Genomic DNA, 12655 nt, shown 5'->3' on the forward strand with positions numbered 1-12655 from the left:
GGCCGTCTGGATGTGGAAATGATGTTGGATGTTGAGATCCTGCAGTCCTTGGGCCCTACCCTGTTCCTTCCCGAAGCCCTGAACTGACCAAAGACCTGCGGCTCACTTTGGACAGTCAGGAACTAAAGGACGATTATATGCACTGCTTTCAGGGTTTGTTCAGTACAAAGGCATTCCACAAGATACGAGTGGTGATGGCCGATCATTTTTAACCCACACTCGACGTTTGACCGAGAAACTGTTTTTTAGCCGGCCCCCGCTCTCTCCCTTGCTCTCTCTTTCTCTCTCTCTCTCTCTCTCTGACAGGATTTCCTCTAGACACAAAGACCACCCTGGACTGCAAAACGGATAAGCTTGGGCCAATGACTTGACATAAGGAGCCCATTCCTGTCATTCTTTTTTTATTACAAAAGGTGTTGATTCCAACGCTGAGCCTTTGAGAAGTAACACATGTGCAAACAATAAACCTTCTCACACACACACACACTGGGCCACTCCTCTCCTTCATTATACTTCAACCATGTAAATTATATATATTAAATACGAGGGGAGGCTTCACCTGTACATTAGATCAGTTAAAGCCTGCAAACACATTTATACTTTAATAGGATTTTAAATTCATGTGAGAGCAACCTTAAAACCAATGAAAAATATGTCATGGTGCAGACACACTGAGAATGACAAGGAGAATTTCCGGATGGGTTAAAGTGACTGCGGAAGCGTTCATGAAAAATATAAAATAAAAATAAGTCTTCTTACCTTCCCGTAGTCGGTGGTGAGGACCAAAGACGAGTCATCACAGGAGCTGACGGTGGAGGGGAGGAGCTGATCTTTGTGTCTGAGCCAAACACGGGCCCCCTGCAACACAATAGCCAGAAAAACACTGTTAGCATTTGAACACATTAGTCGTCTTATTGGAGACATCAGTTTGAGGAAGAAAGTACCAGACATTTGTATTCCCATCGCACTTTAGGAACAAGAAAAAGGCCAAGTTCAACCCAGAAGTACACGACAAAAATATTCTTTGCCATTTAATTGTAATGTGAACATACCAGGTGAGTAACAACTGCTCAGTCAGAAGAGTAGAACTCTAAGCAGAGATTACATTTTATAGTTTGATTGCTTCTGTCTTTCCAGCATTTTTCTTTTTTTCCCAGCATCGCTCACCACACTGCCACACAGTAACTCCTTCACCACACTAAACTGGCACCGTTATCCTCTTATTAGACTGTCATTCCCTTTTAGGAGGGAAAAGATGTGTGCCAGGCCTGCATGCAGAGGGTGTGTCAGACACTGAAACTACAACTCAGTCACACACTCAGTAAAACTGTCAAAAAGGCTTTTAGTTTTGCTTTAATTCCATAAAATAGAAGCAAATGCACCCAAATGAGCATTTGCCACTTGAGCAAAGTAATCAAAAGAAATGTGTCCATGCCCCCTATTCTTTGTTTTTTTCCTATATTTTAATCAGACAAACCACCCGGATCAAGTCCTGGTTCCAGATGGAGATTATCACCAGCACGAGCTGATCTGGACGGCCTATTCTCCTGTGTTTGTGTATCTATGTGAAGTCACTGGCCTTCCCAGACATGTTTGTTAGCAGCTCAGTAGCCAGGAGCAATAACAGGAATCTGATGCTGGTTTCTCAGAATGACTGTCATTTCCTTACAGTGTTGGAAGGTACATTTATAGAACCGGCTGCATTTTAATGACTGTGGTGGATGAGAGTGAACGCCTGCGTGGGCTAAATTGTTAGTCTTCTCGGACGACAAAATCACCACTCGTCACGGTCAAAAACAATAAATGTGGCCCTGGGTTAAACAACAGAAATTATTGTAAACCACCTGATGATGAATGTATACCTTCTTTAGAACATTTTACAATTTAGAAAATGCGTGTCGAGGGTTAAATGAGATGGATGCCACTCACAAGTTTGTTCATTAAATATAAAACTGAGCCAGAAATTCACTAGCTTAGCTTAGGGCAGGAGGAGACAGCCACCTGGTTGGTTTAAATGGTCAAAAACTGATGATTTGCGGTTATAAAAGTTATCCTTTAACTTATCTTTCAGCAAGAAAGCACACTTTAAAAAATGTTACAACTTTCCTTTATGAAGGTTATTTTTTTGATTCCCTCAGTTGATGTTCTTAACTATGAATATGTCACACAAATTGAATATTTTGGTTTTCAGTGGAACATTTATTGGATGTGCACGTTGGAGAAATTCGGACTGTACTGTAAGTGACCATCTCTTGTAAGATGCCAGTGTTTGGCAAACGCAGCACCATTAATCATTACCCCCATTGAAGTGGCCGGAGAAAACACGCAGTAAAAGGGAATTGTGTGTCCAACAGAGCATACAACTGGAGAGATCAATGTGCATGGATTCCTCTAGGAAACCTTACACAAGGTCACCACAACCAGACATCAATCCTCATTAACTATTAACAACAGGCAGCCACGTGTGCACACGTACTCTCTTACGTGAAACACAAATGTGTTTGTCACCAGGCTCAGAGCAAAGATGGCGAAGCTTTTGCGCTTTTAATAGAGAAATGCAATCTGCTTGTAACAGTGCTGAATCGCAGACAAAGAGGACATTGCTTCAGTAAAGAATTACTCAGAGTCCATTGATTTAACTTGCTTCAGCACCCAGAGTGACGACTGGTCTCGACTCTTTGCTTCATTTCGTGATCAAGGTTTTCTTTTTGGACAAAGGGTCACTCGGTCCAACCACGCAGTCTGCAAACCTACTTCCATCATCAATTTTTTTTTTTTCTCTCTTTTCAGTTGGCTAATGGAGCGCAGCTAAATGTAGCTCTGTCTCAAACCACGAGGGAGAATGGTGAGCGGGATAAAGAGGGTCGTGTGTATTAGGAGGAGGCTGAAAGGGGGGGAGGTGAGAGGGAAAAGAGGAAGGGTGCAGGCACCTGATAATGACCCGCCTCCCATTGTCTGGAAAAAGAGGCAGACAAACAGAAGCATCAGGGCACAAATAGAACGGCGGTACTCTCTAACACGTGGCCACACATTAACTCTGTTTCTATTTAATATGAGACCATTGGCGACTTCCATACCAGAGGCCGACTGGGTCTGCCTGGTACAAGCCGAGCATGCACGGCCCGCTCGAGGAAAAGCTGCTTCTCGTGAGCTTGCTGAGGTCCAGCAAGGAGATTTATGCTATAGTTTTTAAGAAGATCACATCTGTTATGTAACTGCAAATCACAGCGACTTGAAAGCAGCAGAATACAGCCTACACGAGTCGTCTCGTAGAAGCTGTTTGTAGTCAAACCTCCAACAGTGGAGCTGACAAAGTAAAGACACATAGGGAATGGATTATAACAAAAGGTAGATTATATGAGACGCTACACAGAGTAAAGCAGCAGACAAGCCACGACATGGAAAGCAGTGAGATGGCTCAAGATGCTGTGTGTTTCTACACCACATTGTGGTATTGCTTCATTTTCAGTGACGCAAATATTAAAAGAAAATGTTGCAAGATTTGAATGGTTGTGGCTGCGTCAGAGTCTCACAGGTTTTCCATCCACATAAACAAAGAGAAGCCCAGAAACAAATTGTATGGATAATGTTGGATACAACTCTCCACTGCATACCCATTGATTGTACACAGTTCAGGAATTAAGATTGCCAATAATTCACATAATAACTGGTTCATTAATGAGTCAACACTATACGGTAAACCAAAAGTCAGCATCAAGCTGGCACATAAAGATGCCAATTCAGACTTGGCTTACTGCACCAGTGTCTGTGCAGAGTGACTTGCTCTCTAGAGAACTGCTCACAAGGCACTATAATCTAAATTGTGCTGAAAAAATCAATAGTTGCCAACAAACAAAAAGATGTATTTCTTTCGTGTTGGACATGAATCAGATTCTACCAATCATTTGTCGCTGATATTCCCTTTTTTTTTTAAAATAATAATAATTTTAACATTTTTTAAAATTGTACGACATACAAAATAGAGTCTTCTGACTATGTGGGAAAAAAAAGAAAATGGAGAAAAGCAGCCAGTCAATCAAAAACAACTCCAGCACCCAACTCTAAAATCGTCTCATTGCTGTCTAAGAAGGTGTGCTCTTGATTCTGAATACTTATACTTTGCCTCTATAGCTCACATTTATGCGATTTTAACTCGAGCCATCGCAGAATGAGGAAGCATTTATTGCTTTGTCTTAGTAAAAGTCATCAGAAACTTCATGTTATCTCAGGAGTCAGCATCACACCATCAGCTGTGGGGAATTGTCATTCTATAAAACATTGATGACAGTCAGCCAGTGAAGCTTAAGTTGATAGAAAGAGTGGTGTGGTTCTCCACTGACACACCAGACGCGTTTGTCCATTTGTTTGTGTCTTTGTTTGAGAGCGTGTGTGTTGCCAAAAGAGTCAAAGCTGAAGGGTATAAAGTGGAGATGAATTGTCTCAGCAACAGATGGTCTCACCAGAACTCCTCCCCCTTGTCTCCTCCATCCTCACGAGCTCCGTCACTAAGTCAAGACAAAGACAACCACCTCTGACTGGGAGCTCAGAAGTTAACCAGGCGGAAATATCCCAAACAAAAGCCAGCAGGGACGCAAAATGGACACGAGGGTGTCAGCTTGCGTTCAGGCCCCTAAACTTGAATCACCTGCTGCAGCACAACTAACCATTCTGAGTAAACCAGTGAACCGGTGTGTGTTCTTGTTGCATAGGAATCATTGAAAAGTGCACCGTTATTCTCATAATGAAACAAATCCTTTACTGGATTTAATTATCGAGTTAACCTCCACCCCCACGCCTCTGGTTAACAGATGTTTTACCAGCTCTAATAAAACTGCTGCGTGGGCATTTCCAGCCCAACCTAATTTAACATTCTTAATGCTGCATGTCACTGAGCACGCGTGTAGCACTGCTCGGGCAGAACCCAGCTGACAACAGTAATCCAACCCACCAAAACTGCCCGCACACCAACGTCCCATCATGCTCTCTGACATAGAAACCACTGGGGCTGAGCGAGGTGATCCCAAAGTCGGAGGCTCGAATTTCTGCAGCTCGTATAATGACGTCCCGCTCAGATATTTGCTAATGAATGAGCCTTAAATATTTAAGGGAAGACACAGTAAAAGGTGCCACGGCTCTTTCGATGCTCTCTGGCGGAGCATGAGCACAGGCGGTATCGGGTGATTGGATCAGCCAGAGTAAAAGAAAGCTAATTAACTCATCCTGGCTTGGACACGGTTGAACAGTTAGATATGATAAGCCAATTTCCTGGATCATAGCGTGGTTTCAAGGGGCGGTGAGTGAACGCCTGCCCAACAGACAGCAGCTGACTGCTGGCCAGAACCGATGGTTGGCCGAGGGACAAGAACATCCAGCTGGATTTAGTCCAGGAGCTCATTTGTTGTGCTAAGATAAACGTAACACCGGAACGTATCCACCCGGAACATATTTGTCTCAAAGAAACTCAAGCTGCGGCCGCTTTCACTGTCTTACTCAAGTATGCTTTCTTGTGTTCATTCAAGGTTACTTGTGTTTGTCAAAGGCCGGAGAAAACTTCTCAACGCATCTCTTTTAGAAGCAGATGTTCAAAACAAATCTCGTTTTGAAATATACATCCGACTATTGTCTAGCACGTCATTTACTCTTCAGATACCAAGATGTAAGTACATTACCATGGCAATAAAGAGGCACGAGGCCGTGGCCCTGTGTGACCTCTCTTGGACAGATGTGCAGTCCAGAACACTGTTTTGCGTGTGTGTGCAATAAAGCTATTGTCGGAAAAAAATATTTAAAATCTATCTAATTTACTTACAGATTTGAATATATTCAGTATTTGAAAGGAATAATAACACCACATGAATGCATGTAGTCAACACAATAAACAACAGTAACAATGCAGGAGTGTATTGCTTTGTCCATCAAAAGGGAGAAAAGCCAAATTCAGGGATGGTAACCAAATCTCCTAAATGCTGAGCGAGTGGAACGAGGAGGAAACTGCCAAGTAGCTGGTGAGATTAAAGAAATGGGCTGACTGCAGCTGAGAGGGGAATCTGGGCAAAGCTCCCTCTCGGTCTTTGGCCACAAACTTTCCAGTGGGGCAAAGTCAGGACAATCTTTTCTATGTTCTTTTTCGACTGTTCTTCTGGGCACAACCAAAGTTGGGTGTCATTCTCAAGAGCTCGTTAGTAACAGTTATTAAGGATTGTACGAGGATTCAGTCATGCAGCCCTGTGTCAACATGCTAGCTTCTGTAACCACCAGGCAACTGTCTCTCCGTCGCCTGTAATTACCGACCAGTATGAAGACTTAAATCAAGAATAACGCACAGTGATTTAATACCAAGTGTGCATTTTCTTGTTTCTTTGTTTCCCTGTTGCCACCGTGACGTCTGCCTGCTGATGCCCACAACCAGCATGAGGTGAGGGCGGGGCAGGGCAGGGTGAGAGTGACCGAGGGGAGAAACCACATGATTAAAGGCAACCTTCAGCATCTGTGCTGGAAGACTATGAATTAATGATGGAGGGAGCAGCTGATCAGAAATTAGCTAATGGAGGAGGAGGAGTCCCTCAGGGAGCGGGCCTTCCCCTAGACTGTGGTGGAGGTGGGAGTGAGAGAAAAAAAAAGGGTGCAGCGCATCAATTGTTCTCGACGCCGAGGAGCTGCCTGGACCCCCTGCTGAGGAAGCTATAAACAGATTTAAAGCAGGATGGCCTGCAGGCAGTTGCCTCACCAGTTAACCCGCGCTTCATTTGCATATGCATAGACTCTTTTTTGTTCAAGGAGCATGTCTGGGGATGATGAAGTTATGAATGCAACTGTGTCACTGGGTTAATGGAAATTAAACACAAGCAACACTCCAGCAATTTGCTGTCTTTTCAGCTCCTTTCATTAACATGGTAAAAGAATCACAGGGGCAAGTGTGCTCAGGTGTGTTTGTGTGTGTGTTGTCTGTGTGTTTGTGTCTGTTGTGTCTACCTGTCTCTGCCAGTGTGTGTCTGGGGGTTTAATCACACCTCCCCTCTCTCATCGTCTGATGTAGCTAATCTGCCATGTTGCTAATTAGTTTACTGAAGAGAATTTGCATAACGAATCACGTCTGCAGAAGCACATTGAGAAGAGGAGCACTTGGCACAAACTTCTGTCACCCTGCGTTACATCTGCATCCTGCGAGCACATATTTCCCTTCCACTACTGATTGAGAGTGATCAAAGTATTAGTGTGACCCTGCGTGTGGGGTTATAGTACATTTTCTGACAACAGAATGGGTTCCAGGCAACAAATGGTGTGATTACTACAGGTTTGACCGGATTTTCAGCTAAGCTTAAATGACTTTGAATATCTACACAGCCACCTGGCCTTCCTCCTTCTGCCTGTCGTCTGCATATCTTGCCTCCTCTGTACTCATCTGTTGACTGTTGTGTGGTCACACAGCGGGAATCCCAGAGATATTTCAGGAATGCTGCTGTCAGAAGTGTGTGTGTGTTTGCCTGCATGAGTCATCCGGGGAACAGGCCAGTGGGGGATTGGTTGTTGAGGTTGAGAGGAGCCATCGCTAGAAGACCTGGGTCCTGTTACATTGTCTTTGACCTTCAGTCATACCTCACTGTTCCCGATGGATCATTATGGGTCATAATGAAACTGTCCTGTCTTGCACAGTTTGTACATTTTGGACATGTGTTGTCTAGCTAACACAAATGACTGATTAATCAAGTGACAAAAACTTGATATATTGCAAGTCTTAGCTTCTCAAATATGTGATGTGCTTGCTTTCATTTTAAATTGAATAACTTGATGCATTCTGGGCTTTGTTAAGATCTGCCAATACTTTGGCTGGCAGCACTATATTTACACACACAAATATATAAACTGGATTGAAAACACATAGATAAAAGACAATTAGTCAGTAGATTAACTGATAGACGGAAAATGTGGTAATAATCAATAAATCAATTAAGTTAACGAAAAGGCCAAATATATCTAAGCAAGATTTGTTTCATTTCCTGTCTTATGTAAAAGCAAACTGAATATATTTGTGTTTTGAACTGTTGACAAAACAAGTACTTCATTTCATTTTAGAAACCAACTGATTAATACATTTAATTGTGTTAAGGTGGTCAGTATGATGCATTGATTAGACAAAGTGGAGATATGCATGAGGTTGTGCACCAGTTGAAAGTGCATGTGCTTTCTGGAATGTGGGGAGTATTTTATATATAGGATGAGGATGTGAAGGAAGCTCGGGCCTGAGTGGAAGGAATACACATATGTAGAGTATTGAAAACACGGAACATGCGAGTCTCAGTATCTCAGTGTACCATCCTATAAACAACCTTGGGCAAAACCACACACACTCACGTCTAATAAAAGAACTGGGAATGGATGGGAATGCTACCCAGTCATGTCTGTGGATTGTGCCATGCTGTGTTGTTTGCCTCTTTAAGCACCAAGGTGCCAGTAAGGCTCTTCAGGCCACGGCAGTAAAGGCTCATGCAGTGTGGGATGTATTTAGGCTCGGTGGGGTGTTCCTCCTGCACTTAGTCCTGAAAGTACAACCGGAGCAGTAACCTCCTCACATAGGGGTCAACAATTTAAAAACACGGAAAAGCATTATTTTACCTCTGCCTATATTCCCCTGTGGTTGTTTTTGCAATGTGTTTAAACAGGAAAATGTAATATACGGGCAAGTGTGTAGAGACATACTCCATCCCATAATAAGCTGCCTTTGTGAGCAGTAATCATAGGGGGCTAAAAAGGGAAAGTCACCATCTGGCCTGGAAGCAGTAATCACAGGTTGGCTGTTATTAAGCTTCCAGACGAGACCTCTGAACTGAACGGATTTGAGAAATACACTTATTACCAGCTCCCTGTGTCTGTCAGGTGGGGCGGCTAAGGTGAAGGCCAAAAGACCTTTATTGCGTGAGCAACGAAGCAGTGATGAACTGAAATGAAAAGTGATTTCCTTTGCATGAAAATGCTGTTGCACAAAATACAATGCACTCTAATCTGGTAAAAAAAAAAAATGTAGTGTGGCGAGATTGATCTGGTTAAGAATCCAGTTTCACCTGATTACTGAAAATGTTATTGAGTAAGAAGAGACAGAACAGCATATTAAACGCGTGTGTGTGTGTGTGTGTGTGTGTGTGTGTGTGTGTGTGTGTGTGTGTGTGTGTGTGTGTGTGTGTGTGTGTGTGTGTGGCCAAACAAATAGCACAAGCAACATTTTGAGAAATACACTTGGTGAGAGAAAAACAAGCAGATCCATAACGAGAGGTGAGGGCTAGCAGTCAATTGGCTAAGTTTAGCAAAAATTTAACAATCGTGACATAATATGCAGATTTTGTTCCCTAAGGCCACCAGAGCCGAGCTCGCTGTTTTAACATCTCTAAAGTATTTGTGCTAAGCTAAGCTAACTAACCCCAGGCCTCAGCTACTTTAGATGTACAGACTCATATAACTCTCAGCAATCAAATAAGTGATCATGTTCTAAAAGGTTTACAACTGGATTAAAATAGCTTCCTCCACTCAAATATAGTTATTTTCTGAACTCCCTTAAAGAAGATGTTGCTTTGACACTGAACAAGGTGAGTACATCAATCCAAGAGCTATTGCTTCAACAAGTCCTGACGTAACTCCGCATGACTGTACAAAGACTTCTTCATTTACATACAGCAGACAATGGTTGGTCTCTTTCATCATGACCTGAGATAGCAGACAGTTAGCAATTTGCGCAAGTGCTCCAAGATGATGATCTCTAATTCAGAGGATGACACACTCAGGACTGCCCTGATATGAATACACACACACACACACACACACACACACACACACACACGCACACACACACACAGGGGTGGGGGAGCAAGAAGGATGGGTGTTGAAGAGTGGAGAGTAGATTAAACATTAACTTGCTAATATGTTTTATGAGCTGTGTCCTGTGGATGTCAGTGAAGGTCAGCTGAACGGTTCAACATTTTCAGAAATAGCCTAATTCTCTTTCCGGCCAAAAGTTAGACAATGACAAACGTTGTCAGAGCACTTCATAGAGCAAATGTTTGTCCATCATCATGAGCTCATAGACAGGAAGACGATGCCTTATTTGTTGTTTGTGAACAAACTGTTGAAAGGTGTTCTTTTTCTTTCATCCCCACAAATAGACAGCTCCATCTGTAAAGCGCGGTAATGCAGCATGTTAAAGCTAAAGTCAACAGCATGGTGTCAGCAGGAGGTTATCACAGCTCCCCGTGTGACGGTCAGCTCGCTGATAGACGAGGCTCAGGTTACTGATAGAGACACAAGAAAGGCAAACACAAGGTAGCGAGATGAAAAGGCTTGATTCAGACCGCATGGAATGTAGGAAACTATTTGTTATGTTAAAAAGGAAAATCCAAATTCAACAAACTCCACATTTACGTTATGATTGGTGCTTTCCCAACTTAAACCGCCTCCCCTAATATCACGCATCTGTGTCATTACGAGAGGATTATCCATGTTATTTTGTGTGTGGTCAGACAATGCCTGTTATTAATTAGTCCCAGCGTTCTTGTGACAGATTAAACCACTTCCAGACTGTACTAAAGCTGCAGGAGTTTTGCTGACACACATAAATCAATGCCTTAATAATACCTCCCTCTGTTTGTTCATAAACAACCAGCGGTGTTTTTTCACCACAACTTCAAGACAGGCTACAACAATGATTAAAAGTCCCCTCATTTGATGTGCACAATGCACACAATAAGCACTTCAAGTATAATTACATGTTGAGACTAAATAAATGCAGGATCCATTCGCTATTTCTGTACCTTTCCTTCCTTCCTTACATCCTAACTGCACTTCCTGACTTCCTTCTTTACTCAATGAGCCGTCTACGTGGTTGGAAGTGGGGAGCGATGATCTCAGATTCCCAGCTCTCTAAAGTGGCAGCTGGAGGAAGTGACAACTGGGTAAAAAAGACCCTGGGTAGAAAAATAGTCCAGCCTCCGGAGCAGGTTGGCCTTTCTCACGTTACCCATTTCAACGCAGAACGCTTGGTGAGCATGCTGGCCCACGGCTCCAGCTTCAAAGAACCAGACATAAACAGCACATACGGCTGTGAGCCATGTTTCAGGATGGGGAGAATGTGTGTGTCTCTGGGGTGGTGGTGGTGGTGAGAAACCTAAAGCCTCGTCACCACAGCTCTACAATGCAAGGTTGACAGGCCGGCCATGACCGGGAATTTCAGGGGTCACGGCTGGGAATCTGGGCTTCTCTCTGTCAGAGTGTCTTGAAGAGAAAGGTATTTAGTGTGTAGAGCAGGGAAGTAGTTAATGGGCGTGTGAAGGTCCTCATGTGGCTTTACAGTGCATAACAGCTGATGCTATAAAGGAACTGATTACCAAGTATAGAAATCCCCATAGATGGGACTTTACTTCATCCACAGGAGGCTTCACAATCTTATAAAGATTCTATTTTCAAATACATGTAAAAAATAAAAAAAAAAGCAACAGATGTGGGAATATTATCGCGGGGATTCCTGGCATATGAAAGCCTACGTTGCCCAAACCCAGCAGCCCTATAGCGAAGGTTTGAAGGCATGGACAAGATCTCCAGGCATTTGTGTGTTTATTGTGTTGTATCCCTTCAGAGGACGGATTGGGTGTGGAGTCCAGGCAGCGTCGCTGAGGGTTTTACAGTATCGTGTCAGCTCCTGGGAGGAAAGGCCTCACTGGACAGGATGGGCTTTGCACACTCCCTTGACCCTGACACTCCTCTCTCTCTGCCACTATCTCAATACCCATCACCACCTTCCCCATCGCCACGGCTGGTCAGCGTTTATTTAAAAGAACCTGATTTCCCAAATAATCTCGTCTCAGATCAAGAAGCAAATTTAAACATGTCGTTATATGCAAAAAGACGATTATATAATGTATGTGTCGACATGAACATCGTGTTCACTGTCAAAATGAGACTGAGACTGATTCACTGGATGAACAGTAATCAATCATGCTGAAGATTTATCCTGTTGCACTTGTTTTGACTGAGTCAGAGTTTAATCCTCGTCTTACTTCACTTCCAGAATTCCTCCTTAATTAAATCCACACTGGTTGCACTGAGGAGTTTTAGGGAGCTGATTCCTTCCTTGACCCATCAGTCATTTAAAAAAACAAGACAGTCCATTCGTTCATTTTAACGCAGTTTTCATAAAAATAACCACCAGCAATACCGTGCTGCTTTTTCTACAGTTGCTGTCCATATGAGGTAGAGTTTGAGGTAAATTGACAAAAACATTGATGTCATTTATTTGGCCTTTGCCCATTTAAAAAAAAAATGAAGACACAAGACACAGAAAAGCACTTTTGGTTATATCACAACAGGATGAAAAGCAATATATTACATAACCACATTAGGAAATAGAAAAACAAATACACCCTGTATAAAATTCTAATAATGTTTGAGGATATCAGTTATTACAGAATGAAGGACACACGACATAGAACAACAATGCTCTCTGACACTCTGATCCGAAATGATAACCTTCCTCTGGAAAGCATATCACTGAGAAAATCAGATTATAGCCGAAAATCCAGTTCACCTCAATCTGTTGACTACAGGGGTGGGTTTATGCAACAGAATATTAAAACATATAGTTTGCATGGGCTTTTTAAGGTTGATATTTTTACTT

The 12655-nt window shown here is 42.8% G+C and overlaps 1 protein-coding gene across 1 annotated transcript in view; it reads right to left on the reverse strand.

The window, feature by feature from the left end:
* The window catches only part of myo10l3 (myosin X, like 3), a 50341-nt gene that overhangs the window by 36659 nt on the left and 1027 nt on the right, over window positions 1–12655 (reverse strand). The window contains exon 2 of the mRNA XM_068572532.1: window positions 760–858. Within this exon, the coding sequence (XP_068428633.1) occupies window positions 760–858 (99 nt within the window). The remainder of the gene's footprint in view (window positions 1–759; window positions 859–12655) is intronic.

This window comes from Clinocottus analis, unplaced genomic scaffold (assembly GCF_023055335.1).
Source record: "Clinocottus analis isolate CAN_PGR_092001 unplaced genomic scaffold, fCliAna1.0.p SCAF_12, whole genome shotgun sequence".
In the NCBI taxonomy this organism is placed as follows: Eukaryota; Metazoa; Chordata; class Actinopteri; order Perciformes; family Cottidae; genus Clinocottus; species Clinocottus analis.